The 26,064-nt window shown below is 37.8% G+C and overlaps 1 protein-coding gene across 5 annotated transcripts in view; it reads right to left on the minus strand.

Moving 5' to 3' along the window:
- Positions 1-26,064, minus strand: part of KANSL1 (KAT8 regulatory NSL complex subunit 1) — a 173,396-nt gene that overhangs the window by 37,871 nt on the left and 109,461 nt on the right. For 4 of the 5 annotated variants that reach the window (XM_070390012.1, XM_070390011.1, XM_070390014.1 and 1 more), the window contains 2 exons: positions 18,255-18,396; positions 6,915-7,019 (listed from right to left, as the gene is read on the minus strand). In XM_070390012.1, the coding sequence (XP_070246113.1) occupies positions 6,915-7,019; positions 18,255-18,396 (247 nt within the window). The remainder of the gene's footprint in view (positions 1-6,914; positions 7,020-18,254; positions 18,397-26,064) is intronic. The other variant, XM_070390013.1, reaches the window with a different exon arrangement.

Consider the following 26,064-nt stretch of genomic DNA (forward strand, 5'->3'; position numbering starts at 1 on the left):
ATATCCTCCTGAATGCTAGTGAGGATTTACTATTCAGTGAACACCTCAAAAGGCCCAAACAAACATTAACATTATGGTACGACAAAGAACAAACAATTTAAAAATTCAGGCCGGTGTTAACTAGCAATGTGTAACTCCAGCCATGTTACAGCTTTCCTAGATTTCAGAAGTTCTGCGTTAGATGAAAAAAGTTGCCTGCCAATGTGAAAATGCTGTGAATGTGAACTTTCTGGTACTGATCTGAAGAATCAGTCAACTTTATATTCACTTAACACAATAGCTTTTAGCATTAAATTACAAGAGATCTGGTTTATACATCTACATGTTTTCACAAAGTCCCACGTTTAAGTAACAGGTTGACTTTCCATTTGATTAAGATTTACTTTCTAGGGATTATGGAGAACTAACCACCAATCAAGACACCTGTCAAGACAAAATGTTGCCATTTTTTAACAAAATCTCATTTCAAAACAAGTTTAACTTCCTTAGCTAATTAACCTATTTTTTTTCATGACTACAGATGTATAGTAAATTTAAAGGCCATTAATCTTCAATGTGCATTTTATTGTTTTTCTTAGAGAAACCTGAACTTTACTGGGGGTAATTCAGTCCCCAAATTAAAACAGAAGTCAACAGGCAAAACATTATTTAACACAGAAATGTTAGTGATACAGAAGCACACAGCAATTAAGAGCAAGAAAGTCAGAGAAGAAATGTGCTTGGATTTCAGTTTCAACCATGTAAGTAAGCGCTGAATATTTCGAAGGGATCTGCTTAGAAACCCTGGGATATTCTACGTGTAATCACCCTCAAGTCCAAAAGCAGGGCACTGGGGCAACTAGGTTCATCATCCACTCTCAAATTCAAAGAGCTTAAAATATTAACCCCAATCCTCTAATAGTGTTTCATCTAGAAAAATACAACTCACGGTCACATGTAATTTTATTTGGTGCTTCTTAAATGCATTCACATTGCCTTAAGAAAAAGGGAACACCCCTTATCTTGCAGTCTGAAAGGCTTCAAAGACAGAGTAGAGGATTATTAACGAACACGTCACAAATATTAAATCCACACACTAACATAAGCTTGACTGTTAGTTACTATTGCAGTGGTTTACATCATTAGTATTTTCAGGACACTAAAGCATGAATCAGGTACTTGTCATCCAATGGGAAAGTGTAAATAGGAGCTGTTACAGAGTTTCTTTCAAGCTTCATGTGATGTTCAGACACACTCTGAGGGTACATGCATCTGATGCCAGGGAGAGTAGAAAACCTGAGTGGTATACAGAGTACTTCTCTAAACCCCACTTTTTTCTAAAGTAGAGCCCCAGGAGACTACCTTTTGGGGCTATCTTAGAGTTAAAGGTAGCAAGGAGGGTTACTAAAGTGATTTTTTCCCCTGATTGAAAGGGTCAGATGTATGGCATGAAATGATTAACACAGCAGTTAGATTCCATTTTGTTATTCCTATAAAAACAGGCATCTGTTTGATTCATTGCTCTATCCTCTTGGCCAGAACAATTAAGTGTCACAAAGAGCCCTTAAAGAAAAACTAGATTAAATTAAGGCTTATTGGGGGTAGGTTTTTCTGGGGTATAAGAACTCATGTCCACTAAATTTCTTTTACTAAAAAGTAGAGAAAGTAAAACGGTAAAAAAATCAAAAGGCACACAACTTAAAAACACACAATAAACCTCTAGATGTGTAATGCAAGACATATGTGTATGTATCTTTTCTTTAGTCATTTAAGTAATGCCATACCATCATTTGCTTGAAATACCATTTTTCTTTGTCTAGAAAAATTAACAGTTTTGTTCTGGTTTGTTATTACTTTCTGACAAACGTTATCAAAATGGAAAGAAAAGGCTACCTGGATAAAGAGAATTCAACTTTCATTCCCAGGTTAAAATGCTCTCCATCTCAATGATAACCAGCATAGTTTCGCTTAAAATAAACAAAATATTGTTGGTCCACAAAGAGTATACCAGTCATTTTCACGAACTAGCACCATGGTCAAAAAATTGTGCTAAAGTGAAAATAGAACTTTCCACCAAGCTACTTACCGAGGCTTCAACTTCTGTATATGTAAAATGTGACGATGTGCCTCACTTTCCTGTCTCTATACTGAGGTTAAAATATAAACTATAATTATATTAAAACAACCTTGAACTATCCATTTCTAAAAATTAAACCAGTATAACACAAGTCCAAAGACTACTAAATCTAATATTTATATTTATCAACACTGTTGAAAATCTTTCTACTGAACAGTAAGAATTTATAAGACTATTTTTGCAATTACTTATTTATCCATAGCCCAATATGCACTAGTGGTAAAGAATCCACCTGCCAATGAAGGAAACTTAAGAGATACAAGCTTTGATCTGGGTCAGCAGACCTTCAATCTGGAAGGGCACTGCAACCCACTGCAGTATTCTTGCCTGGAGAACCCCATGGACAGAGGAGCGTGGTGAGCAACAGTCCAGGGGGTCACAAAGAGTCAGACACAACTGAAGCAACTTAGCAGGCATGCAACTTATTTTAAAAGTCCTAATTGGTCAGAGTTTAATTCTGTGGATCAAATATTCTCCACCCAGTATCTATCCAGAGAGAAAGAGAGAGAATGAGTGTGTGTGTGTGTGTGTGTGTGTACACATGCACTCAGTCACGTCTGACTCTTGGTGACTCCATGGTCTGTAGCCCACCAGGCTTCTCTGTCCATGGTTTTTTTCAGTCAGGAATACAGGAGTGAGTTGCCATTTCCTCATCCAGGGGATCTTCCCAACCCAGGGACCAAGCCTGCGTCTTATGCACTTCCACACTGGCAGGCAGACTCTTTACCACTGAGCCACCTGGGAAACCCCACGCCTCTCAAAAACCCTCACAGGGCCAACGCACCCTTCATTGTCCCTGGCTGACTACAAAACTTCAAGGAAAAGAACCTTGTTCCTGTGTTACCAATGGTAGGAAGATTATACCTTGCATGTTTAAAAAGAAAAAGTAACAGTTTATATTTTTGTATGCTTTACTTCTGGGAAAGGTTCACTTGTTAACCCCATCAATTCTACAAAATAAGGAAAGGATAAAAGAATGAGACTTATTTTGCAAATAGAAGCAAACAAACAATGACTGCATTGTCAAAAGCCATAGAAGCAATTCTTTTGGTAAAACAAATAAAAAACTCAAACCTAGTCTTTTAAAATATATATACCCAGTAATTAGCTTTCCTGTAAGAAAGAAGATATAAGGAAATACACATGTATCTTCTCATCTGTGCAGCAGAAATATAGGAAGGAAGGATAGATAGTGCAAAAACTAGTGAAACTGGAAGGAGGCTGGAACACAATGGAAAAAGTGGAAACAGGAACAGGGCTGCAGTCTCTTGCAAGCTTTAACTCTCAGCACTGCAGTATGTTTCACACACTCAAAAACTAATGAGTATCAACTACTGTGTGTGTGGGCAACAAGAAGTGAAATACTACAGTGACAAAAGAACCTAACTGTATTACAAAATAATTGCACACTCATACTGAAAGGTGTGAAGAGGAAAAGAACTAACATAAGTATAACTTCTGGAAATAGTTATTTTGACTGTATATCACTGAGCTACTGTACTGTATACAATATTGTACTCTAGTTAGTAAAGATATTTCTCACAGGAGTATAAGATGGCAATTCTGAAACTACTTTGTATGGTACTAGGACTGAACAAGTAAGTATCAGTAAGGAAGGAGAAAGAGACTGGTGTTAGATTGGTATGGTAAGAAAGGAGGAAGGGATTGGTGTTCGATTGGTATTAGTATAAACTCATGGTTTTGAGTGCATATACAGATGGGTAGATAACAAAATATATATGTGTGTCTAATGTATTTCCTAGCTGTGTTGAGAAGTCTCAGATAGGAGCAATGGCACCAAGTAGCAGTGAGCATAACAAGTATCCAGACTGTAGTCTCAAACATCTGGTCTCCAATAAAAAAGAACCAGGGCTGGAATAAGTACAATACAAGATGAGTCCGGGATATTTTTGGGTGGAGAAAGTGAACACTTAAAATACAAGGCGGGCACACTGAAAGGACATGGGCACCAATCTGAAAAGAGGTCCCAATGCCAAAAGCTGAGACACTTGGAAGTGAATAATGAACAAGAGTAGTACTTAATAATCCATAAAATAAAATTAACAACCATAAAAACATTTCTGAAATAAACTAACCAACTAAATAAATAAATTCTTCCTAGCAGAATTCCAATGAACAAACGTGGAAAACAGAAAATCACCATTTAGTCAACACCACAGTAATGACCACTGCAGTAATTTTTGCAGGTAAAATCTATCAGTGGATGATACAACTGTGGATTAAAATATAATAAGCAACAGAAAAATGCACAGCACCCCTCCATGACATAGTCGTTAATTATAAAGGAAAAAATACTAATTTACTGGCATGTTATCACCTCAACCAAGTGAAAAAGCTATCACCACTATCATGTACCCCTAATATGGTACACTGAGAAGGGGACAGTATCACTTTTATGATATTACTACAGGGGGAAAAAAAAGGCATAACCTTTAATGGGAAAACATCTGGTGACTCCAATCTAAGCAACATTACACAAAATAACTTACCAGCACAGTTGGGTCAAGGTCATGAAAGACAAAAACTGAGGTGTTCTCACACACTGGCTGAGATGTAAACCACTATACGGAATATAGGGTTTTGGACCAATTGCGGGATGGGGGCGCGCACACATGCACGCATAAGTGAGAAAATGAGTGAAAGGGGAATAAAATCTGTAGTCTGTATGAATGTTAATTCCTGGTTTTGACACTGAACAATGGCTATGCAAACTGTTAACACGAGGAGAAGTTGGGCGAAGAAACATGCAAGGACCCTGTACTGCTTCTGCAACTTTTCTGTAAGTCTAAACTCAACTTCATTCATATACATATCTATTTGTTTTTGTTAGATTAAATAAAAAACAAGACATGGGGAAAATTTTAAAAATGAAAGAAATAAAAAGTGGTCTTGGAATTCAGAAGGAAAAATTAATTTTGGTATTGGGAGAAATAGAAAAAGGGAAGGAATCATTAAGATGGAGGTCTGACCTAGGCTCTAAAGATACAAAAGATTATGAAAGAACAATGGCTTCATCTTCACTACAGAATTAAAGAGGTAATTCAGACAGCATTTTCAACATCTTTGTAAGTTAAATTTCCAGTTACCTTAGTTGTAAAAGGCATCAGAGCTGCACGGTCTCCTAATTTCCAGTAAGGCTGCATAATGTTGTACCTGCTCTGGCTGCGCTGTCTTCAGAGTTCGAAGCTGCTTTTAAAATTTTAAAGTTGGCCAGCAAATTTGGAATACTCAGCAGTGGCCACAGGACTGGAAAAGGTCAGTTTTCATTTCAATCCCAAAGAAAGGCAATGCCAAAGAATGCTCAAACTACCACACAATTGCACTCATCTCACACGCTAGTAAAGTAATGCTCAAAATTCTCCAAGCCAGGCTTCAGCAATACGTGAACCGTGAACTTCCTGATGTTCAAGCTGGTTTTAGAAAAGGCAGAGGAACCAGAGATCAAATTGCCAACATCCGCTGGATCATGGAAAAAGCAAGAGAGTTCCAGAAAAACATCTATTTCTGCTTTATTGACTATGCCAAAGCCTTTGACTGTGTGGATCACAATAAACTGTGGAAAATTCTGAAAGAGATGGGAATACCAGACCACCTGATCTGCCTCTTGAGAAATTTGTATGCAGGTCAGGAAGCAACAGTTAGAACTGGACATGGAACAACAGACTGGTTCCAAATAGGAAAAGGAGTTCATCAAGGCTGTATATTGTCACCCTGTTTATTTAACTTATATGCAGAGTACATCATGAGAAACGCTGGACTGGAAGAAGCACAAGCTGGAATCAAGATTGCCGGGAGAAATATCAATAACCTCAGATATGCAGATGACACCACCCTTATGGCAGAAAGTGAAGAGGAACTCAAAAGCCTCTTGATGAAAGTGAAAGAGGAGAGTGAAAAGGTTGGCTTAAAGCTCAACATTCAGAAAATGAAGATCATGGCATCTGGTTCCATCACTTCATGGGAAATAGATGGGGAAACAGTGGAAACAGTGTCAGACTTTATTTTTCTGGGCTCCAAAATCACTACAGATGGTGACTGCAGCCATGAAATTAAAAGACGCTTACTCCTTGGAAGGAAAGTTATGACCAACCTAGACAGCATATTCAAAAGCAGAGACATTACTTTGCCAACAAAGGTCCGGCTAGTCAAGGCTATGGTTTTTCCTGTGGTCATGTATGGATGTGAGAGTTGGACTGTGAAGAAGGCTGAGCACCAAAGAATTGATGCTTTTGAACTGTGGTGTTGGAGAAGACTCTTGAGAGTCCCTTGGACTGCAAGGAGATCCAACCAGTCCATTCTGAAGGAGATCAGCCCTGGGATTTCTTTGGAAGGAATGATGCTAAAGCTGAAACTCCAGTACTTTGGCCACCTCATGCGAAGGGTTGACTCACTGGAAAAGACTCTGATGCTGGGAGGGATTAGGGGCAGGAGGAGAAGGGGACGACAGAGGATGAGATGGCTGGATGGCATCACTGACTCGATGGACATGAGTCTCGGTGAACTCTGGGAGTTGGTGATGGATAGGGAGGCCTGGTGTGCTGGGATTCATGGGGTCACAAAGAGTCAGACACGACTGAGCGACTGATCTGATCTGATCTGACACAACTGCATGAGGGACACTGTGCTGCCCTTTCAGGAATTCAGAGTTTAAGTTACAAAAGGCGATACAGCCACCCTCCTTCAGCCACTGTAAAGATCCTTATTACAGAGAATAAACTGTGCTGAAGCTATACCCCAAATTCTCACTCATTTCCCCCTTTCTGTCTTTTATACTTACCAATTTATCATTCCCATGATCTGTCTTCACCTCAGAACTAAGTGGAAGAAGTAAGTCTGTTGTTGTGTGCTCTGGGGGAGGCGCCTCTCCAAGAACTATCAACCCCTGCAGGGCAGAGAGAAAAACAGCTTAAGTGGTGTAAGTTACAAATTTAATTGGAGTTAATATCAAGAGTTAGGGGCAGGGGATTGATTTGTCAGAGGCCCTTTCTTTATCCTGTGGTTTTGAAACAAAACAGACCACCAGCACAGCTTTGCTCTCCCAAGAGTGACTTCAACAAAAGCCTAGCAGTAGCCATGAGTAAGGCCTAAGACTCAAACCCAAGCTTCCCCTTTCTTCCAAATCAATGTTCAAACCGACATGGCTTGTAGCATCTTTCCAGATCTGGAGTCTTTTTGAGAATATGGTATCTTATCCTATATCATCAACCAGACTATACCATATTAACAGCAGCAATGCAGTTTTTTCTAGTTAACTTGATCACAAATGTGGCCAAAGGATGACAGAACTAGAAGTATTACAATGAGGAGCTAAACCAACTCTATTGAGCAACCACACCCACTGGGTGACACAGAGGTGTTAACAGTCTCTACAGTAAGTATATGAGAAACCAAAAACTAACAGAGTTGTTCCAAACACACATTTCTTACAAGCATAAGCATCACTCTAGATTAGGTTATTGCTCCACAATTTCAAGTTCAGATTTTACATTCATCCCAGATAATAATAAATATAAAAAGAAATTTTAAATGATCCCATAAATCCTTTCCATAGCTGGGATGGGCCCAGCTTGGTTTTAAAGGCAGAAGTTATTTGGTTGGTGTAAAAGTAATTGCTGTTTTTGGAATTGTTGAACTTTGCCATTTGATACTGGAAAACATTCTTAAAATGAATGTGGTTACATTATACATCATTTTAATGTGCATTTCTCGCTTTATGTTTTCTTGCTAATGACTTATCACTTGCTGTTTATTTTATATTTATTTTAGGCTATAGAAATGATATTAGGTAAAAAGCAAATTCAAGGGACTTTCTTATTCAAGTTCAAAATGGGTTGTAAAGCAGCAAAGACAACTTGCAACATCAGCAACGGATTTGGCCCAGGAACTACTAATGAAAGTACAATGCAGTGATGGTTCAAGAAGTTTTGCAAAGGAAAGCTTTGAAGATGAGGAGCATAGTGGTCGGTCATCGGAAGGTGACAACAACCTACTGAGAGGATCATCGAACCTGATCCTCTTAGGACTATATGAGAAGTTGCCAAAGAACTTAACATCGACCATTCTACAGTTGTTCAGCATTTGAAGGAAACTGGAAAGTCTCGTAAGTGGGTGCCTCACGAGCTAAGTGAAAATTAAAAAAAAATCGTTTTTGAAATGTCACCTTCTCTTATTCTACGCAACAAAAAAACATTTCTTGATTGGACTGTGATGTGTGACGAAAAGTGGGTTTTATATGACAACCGGTGATGACCAATTCAGTGGCTAGACCAAGCAGCAGCTCCAAAGCACTTCCCAAAGCCAAACTTGCACCAAAAAAAGGTCATGGTCACTGTTTAGTGGTCTGCTGCCCAACTGATCCACTACACTTTCTGAATCCCGGTGAAACCATTACATCTGAGAAGTATGCTCAGCAAATCGAAAAGATGCAATGAAAACTGCATTGCCTGAAGCTAGCTAGCACTGGTCAACAGACTGGGCCCAACTGCGCACTGCACAACCAACGCTCCAGAAGTTGAACGAAACGGGCTACAAAGTTTTGCCTCATCTGCCGTATTCACCACGTGACCTCCTGCCAACCAAGTACCACTTCTTCAAGCATCTCAACAAAAATTTTTGCAGGGAAAACGCTTCCACAACCAGCAGGAGGCAGAAAATGCTTTCCAAGAGTTCACTGAATCCCAAACAAGGATTTGTACATTACAGAAATAAACTTATCTCTCGTTGGCAAAAATGTGTTGATTGTAATGGTTCCTATTTTGAGTAATAAAGATGTGTTTGAGCCTAGTTATAATGATTTAAAATTCATGGTTTGAAACCCATAATTACTTTTGTACCAACCAAACAGCTTACTTTGAAAAACAAACAAAACAACACAAATGAATCTTCCATGAACGCACGTAGAGGCAGGCAACATCAGGTATGGCCTGTTAACACAAAGACTGGCCTGCAAGAGACCAGGCTTTGTGTCTTTGGTTCTCTAGTTGAGAAAACAAGGAGATCTGACTGATTAAGAGGCTCTAAGTGGGAAATTTGCATTAGAATCACTTGGAGGAAACCTTACTAAACTACAGCTGCCCAGATCCAACATCAAATCAACTAAGAGTCTCTGGGGTAAGGAGCTGGTTATTCTGTTTTTAAAAAGCTTCCCTGTAAGTCCTAGTGCAAGCTCGGAACTGAAAAATACTAGACTCAATCCTTTGACTCAGCATCAGAATCTCCTAGAGAACATCCTAAAACATAGATTTTAGAGCCTAAAGATTCTGACTATATCAAGTGGAGCTCCTCAGGTCATTATGACATAGGCTCTTGAGAGCCAATGGAACCAGATGATCCTGTCCCTCGGGTTCTTCCTAATGCAAAAGTCCCTATGAAATAGATGTAAAGGCAATGGCGAGAGTTGGAGGGATGGGGTGTTGGTTAGCTTATAAACAACAATGGAATTTTACCTCAGCTTGAAAGGAAAACAGATCTCCATCCCCCAGCCCCCGCCCCCAGCCCCCATCTCCAGTAAAAGAAACAACAGTTCCCTATTCTGGAATAAGACTATACCTAGCCCATATAGAATATGGGGTACAGACTCCTCAAAAGAGGGAGAGATTATTAATAAAGCAAGAAATATTGGCCCTAGCCTTCAGAATGGGGTTTCTCTGGTTAAAAACTTCTCCTGCAAAGTATTTTCTTGTTTTAATCACAAGCATAAAATAGACTTCACAAACTTTACCATTTCAAAGTAAAAACTGTTAAAAAAAAAAAAAAGCAATATTTTATTTTGCACAACATTCCCTTCTCCAAATACAGCATTCAACATCTTTGCTGCTTAAAAGCCCAAACCACCTCCCCATTTCCTATGTAAAGTTAGCCCAAACTCATCTTGGTATTCAAAGTCCTCCATAATCTGTCCCCGCCTTATTTAGCTATCTCCAGCTACCTTCACAGTTGGACACTAATCACATTATCTCCTAGAAAATGTCTGAATGTATACGAAGTTGTTGGTGTTGAGAGGTGGGGGTTATAACAAAGTAGTAATACCCATTCACTACCTGTTCTTATGTCTTTGTTCATGCCGATTTCTGCCTTTTTCTTACATTTATCTATCCAAAATGCCATGTATCCTTTCAAAGAGCCTGTCAAAGCCAAGTCTCACCTCCTTCCAAGAAAATGTCCCTAGTTAACCAAACCCCTTCCTTATTTTCTTTATCCACACTGCCAGGCTTTTTAAAGCTTCATGATTTTATTTTTACATCCTGTATATTTAAATCTCATTTCCGGAGCAGAACCTTAGGCCAAATTATGTATTTCATTTATTGTTGCCTCAATTTTCTGCTTAAATGTTAACTAATTGGTAAGGTCTTTGAAGACTTAGATAAAATACAAATATTTTTGTATCTCCCATATTCCCTAGCAGAGTTATACATCAAGAAAGAAAATGTACAATAATTTTTTTTTTAGTTTTAAGTTAAAAACTCCATTTAGTGAGAAAATATTAAATTATTAATTAAAGCTAGGAGCCTAAATGAAACTATTAGATATAAAGTTACACCATAAATTTTTCTTAGGTGAGAAGGTTAAGTCAAGATAAAACAGACAATATTTTTCAAAGGGAAATTCTTTTCCCTTAAACTACCCAATCATTTCCAAAAAGCATCTGAGAGACTACAAAGACATCCTCCTGCGAAAGCTTTAAAAATCCTAGAAGAGACCATTTATTCTCCATCAAATTCTAGAGACCCAGGGAGGATGCAGGTTGAAGGTCATGTCAATAGGCCAAGGCAAGGTAGAACTAGGGATACAAGCTGGGTTAGTTAGATCCAGCAGAGACATTACTTTGCCAACAAAGGTCTGTCTAGTCAAAGCTATGGTTTTTCCAGTAGTCATGTACGGATGTGAGAACTGGACCATAAAGAAGGCTGAGTGCTAAGGAACTGATGCTTTTGATTTGTGGTGTTGGAGAAGATTCTTGAGAGTCCTTGGACTGTGAGGAGATCAAACCAGCCAATCCTAAAGGAAAATCAGTCCTGAATATTCATTGGAAGGACTGATGATGAAGTTTCAATACTTTGGCCACCTGATACGAAGAGTCAACTCATTATAAACGACCCTGATGTTGGGCAAGAAGACAGGAAGAGAAGGGGATGACAAGAGGATAAGATGGTTGGATGGCATCACTGACTCAATGGACCTGCGTCTGAATAAGCTCTGAGAGATGGTGAAGGACAGGGAAGCCTGGCGTGCTGTAGTCCATGAGGTCCCAAAGAGTCAGACATGACTGAGTGACTGAACAACAAAGTTAGAACCAGTTACTCTTTGTTTTTGCTTTCATTCATTCAAATCAAGCCATCATTTCTCCATTCACCAACATTTTTTAGGTGCTGGGGGTACAGGATAAAAGACATATCCTTCTACCCATGCCCACCCCTGCCCAAACTCATCTCTCAAAGTGCTTAGAATTCTAATAGTGGGACAAAGACAATCAACAATATATGAGTAAGTAAAATTTACATAGCCTACTGGTGGTGTTTAGTCTCTAAGTCCTGACTCTTGTGACCCCAGGGACTGTATGTAGCCTGCCCATGGGATTTCTCAGACAAAAATACTGGAGCAGGTTGCCATTTCCTTCCTGAGAAGGAAATGGCATTCTTCCCGATCTAGGGATCAAACATGCATCTCCTGCATTTGCAGAGAGATTCCTTACCAATGAGCCACCAGGGAAGCCGATTCACATAGCCTATTAGAAAGTGTTAAAATGCTAAAAAACTAAAGAATAGTGAGAGAATTAAAAAGTGGCAATAGGTTCTCTTTCGTATTAGGCAGTCTGGGTAAAATGCCCTGAAAAAGCGATTATTTGAAAGAGAAGGAACAAACTTTGGGAATATCTGGAGGAAGAGCAAATGCAACAGTTTCAAGGCTGGAGTCAGCTTTGTAAGTTTTAGGACTGTAAGGAATTTTGTATGCCTGAAGTAAAATCAAAGAGTGGAGTTTGAGTGTGGGGGTGGGGTGGTACAGGGCCTTCAGAGTATTTCAGCTTTTATATTCAGATGGTAAATCACTGGAGTTTCAAGCAGAAGTGGGAAATGATCTGACTTACAGTTTAAAAGGATCAATTTGCTACTCTGTTGACACAAAGATGAGTGGAGAGCAAACAGAGAAGCAGAAAGAACAACTGCTTAGACCAAAGTGATTGGATTTAGGATATATATATTTGAAGACAGAATCAATCAGTTAGGCAAGTATGATTCCTGGGATGGGATGGAAGGGAGTCAGAGACTCATTCAAGGTTTCCAGCCTCTGCCACAACAATAGAGCTCCTATCTGTTGAGAAGTCTTTTCAATGCACGTTAGTTTTAATCAAATCTACTTCTGTAAATATGTACTCAAGTGCTATGCTGATGTAGACACCATTCATATATGCATTCTTTGTCTGACCACCAAACCTATGATATGTTCATTATAGCATACAAAACCAACCATTACATCTTTACACTGTACCTCAAACCAAAAAGGATAAAAGCAACTAAAAGGAAGATGGGTAAATAAAAAGTATACAAATAGCTAAAATCTTTTCACTCAGTGAAATAAGTGAATAAATGAGATAAATAATGAAATAAATTTCATTCAGACATTTACTGAATGTCTACAATGTGTTGGGTGGTGTGAAACCCTAAAATAAGAAAATAAATAAAATACATCCCATTCATATGGAGTTTACCTTCATCTACCTCAGACAGACAGGTAGGCAAAGTATTACAATGACAGTGCCCTAACAGAAGTTTATAGAAGGTGACGTGAGAGCTGAAAAGTGGTAGAGTCCAAGAGAGAGACGGACCGAAACAAGGTCTACATGATTATTTAAGTTTTCCTAAAATAGACTTAATACAGTTAATAGTCATGAAAGGAAAGGTCGCTGTGAGCGAAGAAAAATCCATAAGGTTCCACTCCACACCTCTCATGGCAACCTGAAGCTGGGATTCCCTAGCATTCAGGGTTTACACTGGGTAAACATTACATGGCTGTGGCATCAGCCATGAGTGGCAATAACCTCAAGACCACTGCACTCTAAGGCCAAGGTGAAAAGTCCAGGAGAGTCTCCCCACCCTTTACTACCACTCCCTAAGTCAGAATCAGGACCATGCCTGGATCGTTCAGACCTACAGAACTCCTACACAGGACAAAAGAAATTGGGAAGGCTCATGGTAGTATGCAGTCCTAACAGATCCTTGCAACTTATTTCTCTGTGGAAATACAAGTCTATCCTACATCCTACATTTAAAAATAGCGGGGCGGCGGGGGTGGGGGGCGCTGGGAGGAAGTAAAATTGAAAAAGAAAGAAATGGTAGCAGAAACTGTGCTAAGCCTGATTACAAAACAGGGCAAAAGCAAGCAAGCTAAAAGGAAAGAAAAGAAAAAACTAATTTGTATAGAAAAAACCCCTACGAAACCAAAACACCTCTTCATCTGTAAAACAAAATTAAGATGCAATTTCACATACTTATTTTCCTGCCCATCTTAGATAGATCAGTGGGTACACTGTAGACCAGCTCCACAAGATTGTCTTGGGCTACGTAAAGGTCATCCTGGGCTATGTAGGCAAGACATGGCTAGCCACAAGGCCTTAGAACTCCATTAAGATGGACTGCAACTATTTTACATCAATTCTGAAGACAAGTATTTCAGGTTATTCCCATTCAGCACCTTATCTATCATAAGTTTCATAGTTCTTCCACCTCTCATTCCCAATTAACACTTTCATCCTTAGCAAGGCTGTGGAATCTGACAGATCAGTCAAAACAAAGGTTAAAAAAAGATAATATTTTGTACTAGATATGAATGTTGAAGATTGTGTGTTAAGAGAAAGAAGTCTCCCTTACCAACAGAATCTTCTTGGTCCCTTGTGTGTTGACCTTCTTCAATAAATATGCCTAAGAGACATGATGAAAAGGATTCCACAGCAGAATGCATTAGACAGGAAATGCTTTGGGGTCAGATAAATTTAGAGCCCTGAGTTCAAATTTAGCTCTGTTTCTAACAAGCCTGTAAGCTGTTGCTTTCTGCGTTAAGTAACACACATGAATGTACTTGTATATAGTATGCACTCATGGTACAGATGCTATTTTCCTTTCTCATTCTAATACATGGGAGTATCTTTTTAAAAAATAAAAGCTGATTGAATGTGCAAGTTAAGACGTAATAGTATGAAGAAGAGCTCCTAGTAACTGTACCCACTCTCCAAAGAGCAGCAGGAATCACTATTCTTAAACAGACTAATAATTACCAGCCTGTAAGAGAAAATTGATACTTATCCAGTAGTCTCAAATACTTTCTTTTCTGGAATAGGTTACTTTAAGGAAATTAACATGCTAAAGAGTAAATCCAAAAAAGAAAATCTTACCCGCCAGTTCCCCATCCAAAGACAAACTATAACTGTACAGCTGACCACCAAACCTAGATTTCATGAAAATGCCTGTAGAACTCTGGCTAACTTTGGAGAATGGGAAAGGAAAACACCAATCTCTTTACTAGAACACAGGAGTTTTAAAAAATCTCCCATTTAAGTAACTTATAAAACAGTCAAGCATTTAAGGCAAGTGCTAATTTGAACGACAGTCAGAATCTCAAATCTCAGCTTGGCACTCATTTAGCTGTATGACCATGAACTTGATCTCTTTGACTCTTTATCTTTAAATTGGTGAATAACAGCAAAATGTTTAGTACAATGTTCAGCACATAGTAAATGTTCAAAGCCTTCTGTCACTATAGTGATACATGAAGATCAGACACAAGTTAATTATCTTTGGGGAAAATTCTAGTGCTTGCCCCCCAAAATCTGTCACCTAGAACCTATGAATGTGACCTGATTTGGAAACAGGGTCTTTGCAAACATCATCAAGCTAAAATGAAGACAGAGGAACAAAGAACCATTTAGTATGGGCCCTAAATCCCAACTTGATTGGTTTCCTTGTAAGAGGGAAATTTGGAGACACAGACACACTGAGAGAGAAGACGGAGGAAGAAATTGGAGTGATGCAGCTATAAACAAGAGGAACACCAAAGACTGCCAGCAACCACCAGAAGCTTATGAAAAGCCAAGGAAATTTTTTCTCTCAGATCTTCAAAAGGAGCAGAGTCCTGCCTACATCTTGATTTAATTCTAGCCTCCAGAGCTCTGAGAAAATAAATGTCTGTTGTTTTAAGTTTACCATCCAATTTGTGCAACCTTGTACGGCAGCCCCAGGAAACGAATACATTTGTTTCCAAAAGACATCATATAAATATTTAATAAAGCTGTAATTTTTCCTGATATATTATTTCGATTATTGTTCTACTTTTATTCTTCCTGTCAGAATTTTTAAGACTTGTATTTATACTGTAGACCCCCAAAAAAAAAAAAAAAGTACTATAATCTAGAATGTCTTGTTATAAACCATGAAACTAAGGCTAATATGTGTTTTCTTCCCAACATTAGGACAGCTAAGTCAGAACTAGAATCAAAAATGGTATACCAAGTCCAGGTCTGGTGTAGTAACATTATGCCCTGAATGATTAAAAAACCCATGGATAATCAATATATACATAAAACTTCAAATCCATCACTTTCCAGATATTCAGAGATAGCTAAGACTTTTGATATAGTTTGAGGGCAAAGGGAGAAGGGGGCAACAGATGATGAGATGGCTGGATAGCATCACTGACTCAATGGACACACATTTGAGCTCTGGGAGATAGTGAAGGCCAGGGAAGCCAAGCATGCTGCAGTCCATGGGAATGCAAAGAGTTGGACACGACTTAGCAACTGAACAACAATAAGAAGACTTTTGATAATTTCACAAAACTGCTGTCATTACTACTGAGTTATGAGCTAAAGAATAAAGCAGGAACCAAAAGTGAGAATCTTCCCACACAGGTAGTGAGATTGTAAACTGAGGCACACTGCCAAAGTACTTCTCTGAAATATGCATCAAAAACAGAAGTATCCGTGCTGTGACTCTGGTAAAGATACTTACTATGGCAACAAAGGTCCGTCTAGTCAAGGTTACGTTTTTTCCAGTAGTCATGTATTGGTGTGAGAGTTGGACTATAAAGAAAGCTGAGCACTGAAGAATTGATGCTTTTGAACTGTGGTGAGACAGTTTGAGAAGACTCTTGAGAGTCCTTTGGACTGCAAGGAGATCCAACCAGTCCATCCTAAAGGGAATCAGTCCTGAATATTCATTGCAAGGACTGAAGCTGAAACTCCAATACTTTGGCCACCTGATGTGACGAACTGACTCATCTGAAAAGACCCTGAAGCTGGGAAAGATTGAGGGCAGGAGGAGAAGGGGATGACAGAGGATGAGATGGTTAGATGGCATCACTGACCCGATGGACATGAGTTTGAGTAGGCGCCAGGAGTTGGTGATGGAGCCTTCCCTACCCTGATGGACAGGGAAGCCTGGCGTGCTGCAGTTCATGGGGCTGCAAAGAGTCACACACGACTGAGCAACTGAACTGTGACATGATGGTGCCACTCTTTGAGTTTACTAGTAGTTTTATAATGAGGACCATATATAAACACACAATACATATAGTTGTATACAAATATAATAGATACAGCAACAAATATGACTGACTACTATTCTAATAATCTCAGTTATTACTAAGAGACTCCAGTTCTCAAATATGAAAATTCTCACTTAATTATTGGCTACAAAAGTCTTGACACAGACACTGATGAGGTGTCCCTAACTGAGCAAGAATGTTTTTCTCTTCAGAATAGGCATATTCAGCCATCTCCTAGACATTTTTCTTTAATCACCATTCTAGCTGATATTCTGCAAATCTCACTTCATTTTCTTAGTGAAAAAGAGCTAAGGAAAGCATAATTTTACCATCCTCTGTGAATATTTTTAGGCTTAATTCCTCATTTGCTCTAATTTTTAAAGTTAGTCAGGATTTAATATGTTCCCTATCCTAGGGGAACCCATTTTTATTATTATTATTATTTTAAAAAGGTTAAATCCTCTGGACTTTGCCCTCAATTATATTATGTTCCAATGAACTTTTGGAGAATTACATGTAACTCTATCTGGGGAAGAAGCTCAAAGAACACTCCAGTATAATGTTTGGAATAAAAACTTATATAATATATTAGGGAGGCTGCAGAACTTTTACTTCAAACCCTCACTCTTCTGTTCATCTTGGCAGTTAGTCACCCTTTAACTTTTGGCCTACTAATTAATTTAATGCATGCAGTTCACAATTGCAGTATATAGCAGTTTTCTTAAGGCTTTGACCAGCACTAAGGCGGGACAAAAAAGTGTCATGACACTTATTTTTAGGAGCAGAAGATGCTTCATCTAGACCCACATGTTCAGTCCAGGAGTTCACTGCATCAAGCTAATACCAAAAGTACCTTGCAAGAAATTCAGCACCACGAAAGGAAGATATTTATTTGTCCCTGAGTTGCCACAAGGAGAACGGTGCTGGTACACAGGAGGCACTCAACTATTTGCTGAATGGATTTCTTTTCCATGTACATCGATCCCCCAGTCAAACCCCAAATAAGCAGAGGACATTTTTATAACTTGATTTTTCAGGAGAAAAATTATACAAACATCACTGTTAAAGACAAAAGCGGTATGGTAGGAGTCAATCCACCACAAATAGGACAAGGAAAAAATGAAATCACCAGAGTCTAATCTTGCCTGAATTATCTTTCAGAAAAAAAATCCATTTTTCCTCAAGAAAGCAAAGGAAGCTAAGCAGCAAAACAGAAACACATTTTAGTTTAAAAAAAGAAAAAAAAGACGAAAACCCTCAGTCATCACCACTTTTTCATATATATAACAATTATGCAGGTATGGTCAATGGCTTACCTTAAATCGTACCCACCTTCCTTTGTTCCCTGTTAGCCCAGATACACAAACTGTTTTGTTCTAAACCCACATTCTAATCTAACATTATATTCTAACAGTGTTGTCTGCATTATGCTAAGTAACACCAGGCTCTTAAACAAATTAAACAGCTATATCAGATCATATTAAATCATTCTCTTTGACATAGTTAAGAGTTATTGAAGGATGGGGAACAGGGGATAATGATAGTTTTTAGCTGGGCTGAAAAAGACCAGACACTTATCCCTTACCTTATTAGCACGTATCTGTTTGTAAATATCTGTTTGCTGCCGAATTCGATATTCCAAGTCAGAAACATGAGCCTGAAGCCAGTTCCAGCGGCTGACAATAGCTGCTCGGTCTGCAGCCCATCTCCATTCTGACCTGCGCCTCCTAAAAGGAAATAAACTGAGTGAAATTCAAGAGTAGCAGTAACATTTATGCTAAATGGGAGTGGGAAGGTTTTAACGTCTAAATACCCTTATACAAACCAACCTGAGTGTCAAGAAAAACTCAAGACTATGTGTATATATGTCACAGGCCACGTGGATAATAAAACTGTTCGCATATAAATACATCCCAAACTAACTAGCTGAAACTGCCTTCCAAGTATCCTGATCTGGCGGCAAACAATTTTTGTGAATTTTTAGAATTTCTCAAGAGACAGAAATATTTTCTACTTCAAGACATATAAAGATTACAGATCTACACAGAAAATCCAAGACACCACCAATTATAAAACTAACTAAGGCTTCAGCAAAGTTGCGGAGTAAAGATCAACATACTCAAATTAACAGTGTTTCCAAAAGTCAACAAGTAGAAAATATTCACTTTTTAAAAAAGCACTATTTACAACACTAACAATTGCTAACTTCATATACTAAATATCTTTGCATAAAATGTAATAAAACCAAGAGACCTACTTAAATGGTGAGAGATTAAGATAACAATTTTCATATCTATTTACAGAGTCAAATAAGCTCCAATCAAATTCCCCATAGGGCTTTTTGTTTTTTTGTTTCTTTCTTTGGCCCCATGGCTTGTGGGATTTTAGTTCTGCAACCAGGGGTTGACTTTGGGCCCTTGGCAGGGAGAGTGCAAAGTCCTAATCACTGGATTACCAAGGAGTTACCCCCCTCTCCTGGGGTTTTTAATGGAAGCTTACAAACATTCATTCAAAAATTCACATTAGGAAGAAAAAGAAAAAAAAAAAGACCAGCACTAGAGAAATTCTAAAGCAAGTATGATGAACATTCACACTGCAGATGTAAGATAAGCTATGATGATTAAGGCAGTCTAGAAAGACAAAAAGACAGTGGGACAGAATACAGAACTCCTAAACTTAGAACTGGATACATGTAAGAGATGGGCAGTCAGAGCAGTGAGAAAGACTGAATTATTCAATAAATGGCATTGAGATGCCAGTTCTTTACATGAAAAAAGTAAAATTACTTCCTTTCTTTATGATATAATTCCCTAGTTTTGGAATTCCTAAATCCAAAAAGCTGAACTTAACAAGATTATCTTTGAAGCTTCAGGGCAGGGAAGAATTTCTTAACCTCTTTTAAAAAACTGAGCTAACTTTCAACAAACTGCAAAATATTTAATAAAGTTAAAGGCAAGCAACTGGTTGGCAGAAGATATCTGCAACATACAAAACTAAAAATAAAATGACAGAATATATAACAGAACTCCAACAAAGAGGTTTAAGAAGACAATCTAACAGAAGATGAATATATTAAAAATTCACATAAGAGAAATCCCAATGGCCAATAAGTACATAAAAATATGCCATGTCTTATTAGATTTTGGTTAAAGTATTAGAAATATTAAGACGTCATTTAAAACCCAGATTGGAAAACCCAAGTGTTGGTAGATGTGGAAAACAGTAATTCACATACGGCCAACAACAATAAAAACTAGCATCACCATTTTTAAAGAGTAATCTGGAAACATTTGGCTAGGTGGAAAATGTGTATACTCAACCACTGTGAAATTCTACTTCTGACAGACAATATAACCTGCACATGTGCATAAAGAAATAGGTTCACTGCAATAGTTTGTAACAACTAAAAATTAGTTATAATTTAATTTGCATATGGAAACAAACTAATTTACTCCTTTAAGGGATTTTTCTATAATAACAGAAACTAATTAACTAGAGCTATCTGTATCAACCTGACTGTATCTCAGAAGACAATGCTAAATGGAAAAATATAAAAACTAATAATAAACAAAATAAGTACTTTTTTAGATACATACAACTAGTTAAGGAATTTAATGGAATATTGTTTATCAATTTAATTATAACTATATATATCAACATAACTAAATCTCAACAATGTGGAATGGAAAAACTATATAAAAACTAAACAAAACAAACAAAAACCAAGCAAACAAACATCAGAAAGCAACTAAAAGATCCCTCATACTGCAAAGAAGACTGAAGATCCTGAGTGCCCCAATTAAGACTGGCACAGCCCAACCCCACCCCCCAACCAAGAAAAAAGACGAAGAGTAAGACACAATTATAAGACTTGTTACCAATACATAAGTAGTAAATGCATAAAAACATGTACAGTGCTGATAAACAACAAATTCAGGATCAGGGTCCTCCTTAGCCTTGGGAAGGGGAAAAGATAAGTTAGATTTTAGCTGTATCTGTTACATAAGGTTCAACTTCTCTTTAAAAACTAAAAGTCTGATAGAAAACAGCAACTTTAATATGAGAGGAAGTACCTGGCATCTGGTATACTCTGTAACCAAAATATTTTATGATCTTCCACAAAATTCTATTTCAAGAAAGTAGTCATACTGCCCTTAGCCCCACCTCCATACTCATTACCAAAACATTTTAAGTGACTGTAAGTGAAGTTTAACACAGTCCACTGGTAGAGTGAAATAGGCATTTTACAGTTCCCTAATCTTGATGGAATAAGTACAAAATATAGAGATTCTTTCTTCTTTAGTACAATTATCTGGTTCAATGTTGGCTGCAGGTCTAGTTCTAGCCCAAATTCAGAAAAAGAACCTCAAGACATCGAGTGCAACCTCTGGATCATTCTTGCACTATAAAAATGTTCCCCCTTCACTAAAACAAGTAAAACTAGTCAATCCTCATGTCCTATTTCCAGCTTTCACTACTCTTCAAGGTTCATAACCTTCCTATCTTATAAAATCTCTTGGTTTCACAGGTTCATTCCTGAAGCTGCCACAGTACCAATCCCCACCATCCACCACCACGGGGATACTCCAGGTAACCGCCTCAGCTACCACTCCTAACATGAACCACATAATACTATTCTTATATAAAATCTCCTCAAATCTTATTACTTTCTGTCACTCTTATGTGTAGGAAACCAGTTTTTATCTAGTTCTTTACAAATCCCAAGTCTTCAAGAAAACAAAGTAGCTGCTAAGTCGCGTCAGTCGTGTCCGACTCTGTGCGGCCCCATAGACAGAAGCCGACTAGGCTCCCCCTCATCCCTGGGATTCTCCAGGCAAGAACACTGGAGTGGGTTATCATTTCCTTCTCCAATGCATGAAAGTGAAAAGTGAAAGTGAATTTGCTCAGTCATGTCCGACTCCTAGCAATCCCATGGACTGCAGCCCACCAGGCTCCTCCGTCCATGGGATTTTCCAGGCGAGAGTACTGGAGTGGGGTGCCATTGCCTTCTCCGAAACAAAGTAGAAGGGGAGTCAAATACCATAAAAGGCAGCATTTCGAAGGCAAAAAGTGATTAGTAAAATTAACAAAACATCCACTTAATGACAGGTTCATTCTCAGACAAAAGTGTTTTAACAACTGACAATGGCTAGCCCAAGTAATACTCTAACGTTGAAAACCAAAGTGGGGAAAGATGATTTCTTGGCTAATTTACAGCACTTCTTCCTTAGTCACCCTTGGTGGACAAATAATCCTGGCAGTCTAGCCCAGGGATCCTGAACTCAGCTCAGAAGCCTTCTCACCAAAGTGTTCCAACAGCAAGCACTCTGAATTGGCAGGAAAGAGGAAATTTATTATTTCTGAATTTTGACACATCTTAAACAAAAGAGTTTTTTTTTTTTCCTTTTCTTTCTAGTTTGAGGTCAAGGAAAAAGAAGGAAATGAAAACACTTTAACTATGTGAAAACTTAAAAATACAAAAGGAAAAGAAAATTCCTTAAAACATATCAGTTCCTAAGAACTCTGGTGGATAAACACTTTTTTCCCCAAATTTTAAGGAACAGCCCCTTTCAATTTTTTTATTGTCAAAATGAACAGCCTGATAAATATTATTCTAAATACTAGTGCAAAACCTAATTCCCGGTATTTTTTTTTTTTTTGGAAGCCTAATAAGCTAATTAAAGACAGGCAGTGTTAAGGGAGGACCACAACCCCCAATTATGAACATGTTTAAATTCTACAAATACATTTGTCATATGACAGTTTCTAACCAGATAAAATTTTCAGTAGGAAGTTGTCATGTTGTAATTAATGAACAATGGAAAACCCCACCTTAAGTGTCCAAAAAGTATCTTGTGTTAAAAATACCAGCAACATGGCCAGAAATACGAATTGTTAACAAAGGTGGGAGGTGTAAAGTTAGCAAGCCTGAGGTGAGCTGTGAAGATGTTACGACACTCCAATGGCAAATCTGAACACAAAACAGTGTAAGAATAACAGCTTCAAGCACAGAGTTTATGTATTTTGTTCCTTACCAAAAACAACATGCTACAGAAATTCAGTTTATCAGAGGCAGAGGTAAATTTCATCCCTAATATTCAAAATGTAAATTATTACTCTTAATAATTTACAGCTCAAAATCAGAGACAGTGATTTAAAAGCAGGGTCATGCTTTAAAAATAACATGTCACTAAGACTGCAGAGTGATACTTATGTAAATATAATGATGAACAGGTTTCTACTGTTGTCATTATCAGTAAAGAAGGAAAAAATGTGGATTCCAACACTGAGAAGTCTTTTAACTCTTTCCTATTGCTTACTCTGTGCTAACAATTAGTAAAGTAATTGCCCTGTTTTTGTGCAGGACTCGAGGATGCCTTCTAAGGTGTTGTTTTCTGTGAACTTTTATCTTACTTTGTACCAAAATACTTCGTCTACATGTACTGGACTACCACCTGAGTGGGAAGTCATTTTAACTAATATTTTGTTCCTTGCTTTTATTAAACATTTTACTGGTAAATTTCCTTTGCCTACATATGTGGGAAAGATCCATTACACTTTTACACAATGAATTGCTTTTTGGGGGTCCCTAAACATGGAAAGATACAATACCAGTAACTGCTTCTGTAATATTACATGACTAGTAAACTGCAACATTGCCAGCTATGTTACCAGTATTTATTTAGATTTATTTTTTAGCTATGTGAACCTATATGGCTTTAATAGTTGTTTGTTGTTTTTTTTTTTAAAACAGGGTTAGAGTATTACCACATATTGAGAACTTAAGATGCTCTATGGGATCTAACAATAATTATTTACTTGAACAAAAAAATCATTTCCTCTAAGAAAGCTCTGGTATTTGTAAACACTTGAAAGCTAAATAGTGGAAAGTACTAGAAAATTTAGAGTTCAAGTTACATGTTGGTCAACAGAGAAAACAAGAAAGGGATTAATTTTTGTTTTTAATTCTCTAAAATCCTCTTGAATAATAATGTTAATGTAATATTTTATTAGTAGAGGACAAACAGATCAATATGGGGACTCTGATGTAAGAAGATTCATAGGATTACAAAGAGTTGGACATGACTGAGCGACTAGACAAGAAATTTAAGAACTAAGTTTATCCACTGAATCTTCAAAGGTGTTAATGATAAAACCTTTTTTTTTACTACACCTTAAGAATAACGTACCTTAGTTCTACCACTAAGAAAAGCAACACGGAAAGCAATTTCTACTCACACAGAGAAAAGACTGCCAGCTGTAAAAGAGATTACTAACACAATTCTTTGCAACTGATAAACCCCATCTTCACTGCCTACAGTGCTGCCACAGACAGCAGTGGCAGATACTGCACTTCCTTTTTTCTCAAAGGTAAACTGCAGTAAAAGCTGATTTATCTAAAGGTAATACTAAAGTTAGGCATTGAACCATGTCAAACACCTGACTTAGCTAAATCACCTAGTTCTAGTCCAGGATGGGAAATCTTTAAGTCCAGTAGAACAGTGCTGGTGGATTATACTTTTCCCTTACCTGGAAATGTAACAAAATCAAAGTAAAATGATTATCCACAGCAAGTTACACAGTACCATGTTCTACCAAAAACTATTCAACAGTTATGTGTTACTTCCAGAAGTGCAAAATTTCTGAAACACTGTAGGTTCTTTAGATGACTTATAAAACCAATAGAACAGACTACGTGAAATTGAGATCATCATCGAACGTCAGAGCACACAGCTGCTAGATTCACAGTATCCAGGGTAAGGCTTAGGGTCAATACAGGAAAGAACAGAAAATCTTAACATTACTAAGAGTAGCATATAAAAATGTGTATACAAGTATTAACTACCAAGCTCAGGAGCAATGTGAAAAGAACAGAAGAAGAGCAGGAAGATAGGTTTAAGCCAAGTCCTCATTTTTATTTACTTTGTATGATCCTAGACATGTGTAAATTGACCTCTAGAAATAATAGCAACGTCAGCCTCACAGGATGTGGTATTCACAAAATGATACAATCTTAACTGTAAAGTACAATATGTATATCAGAAAAGAACAATTATTAAATAAATATAAACTTTGGATTTTAAATCCGTATCATAAAAGGTACAAAAGAGGACAAGAGAGAAAATCTCTTAAGAGGCATACATAATCAGGAAATGGGTGTTTTCAATCAGCAACAGAATTCTCAGAGTGTCTTGAGTGTTGGGCTTCAAAGACACCTAAAGCAGTTCTACTCTAAATATAAAATCCAGAGTAGTTCACTAAAACTGACACTGTATTCAGTCAGAACTTCAATGACATTATCCCCGTGGCCACAAATTTAGAGATGAGGGAAATAAAGTTGGGGGGGGTGGGTAGGGAAGGAGAACCAAACTGTCTAGCGTCAAATATCCCACATTTTAGCTACAAAACTCATAGATGAGAATGGGTTAAGACACTGTGGCTGTCACTCTAGGTTATATCAGCTTTCTAGAGCTGTTCTGCAGCAATAGGAAGTAAACGTTCCAGAGCCAACTCATCCTGGTAAGATTCGGGGTTGAACACTTGACCCTTCTGTCTCACCGCTGAAGTCAGATTACCCCCGAAACCGAAATAAGATTTGTGTACTTTGGCATATTATTTCGGCCAAGCTTTCAATCCATAGGAACTCTTTCTCCCTTCTCCCCTCCATTTAACAAATACTTAAGACCTATTATTTTATTTACCAGGGATTATACTAGGTGCTGGGGACACAATAACAAACAAAAATGCTGACTCAAAGAGTTTAATGGGGAAGACAAATGTTAATAATTAATCATGCAAAACGTGAGATAAGAGATAATAACTGTGACATCAGATTTAGACTGGGGGATCTAGAAAATTTCTCTGTGGTATAAACAACCTGAGCGCCAAACAGTAGTTAGGACTTGAACAAGCAAACTTGCTGAGGTAACGGGTAGAGGTTATGGAGAGATACAGAAGATTGTGAATGAGGGTTGTGGTATGTCTTAGGAAGAAGAAACAACTTGTATACAGGTAATGGAGCTGGAGCTCTTGACAGTGAAGGAGAAAACTGCACTGGAGTTGACACTGGATCTAGGCAGGTAGGGTCAAATCCCATAGGACTCTAATCCATGTTAATATTATGAAACAGTATAAGCAATCCTGACCTTGGTCCATGTTCTTTGATTTATCTTGGAACTCTTATTTTAAATGAAAAACATTTTAATACTAGCTAAGGGATAATGAACTCCCATATAACCATCAACTAGCTTAAACTATCAACTCTTGGCCAATCTTACCACATCCAAAACATCTATCCCTCTTCCTTACAGACTGATTTTGAAGCCAATTCTCATGATCAGATCATTACATCTGGCATATGATTTTATCTGTGTCTCCAAAAGGTAAATTCACTT

The sequence above is a fragment of the Bos mutus genome, chromosome 19 (assembly GCF_027580195.1).
Source record: "Bos mutus isolate GX-2022 chromosome 19, NWIPB_WYAK_1.1, whole genome shotgun sequence".
Classification (NCBI taxonomy): domain Eukaryota; kingdom Metazoa; phylum Chordata; class Mammalia; order Artiodactyla; family Bovidae; genus Bos; species Bos mutus.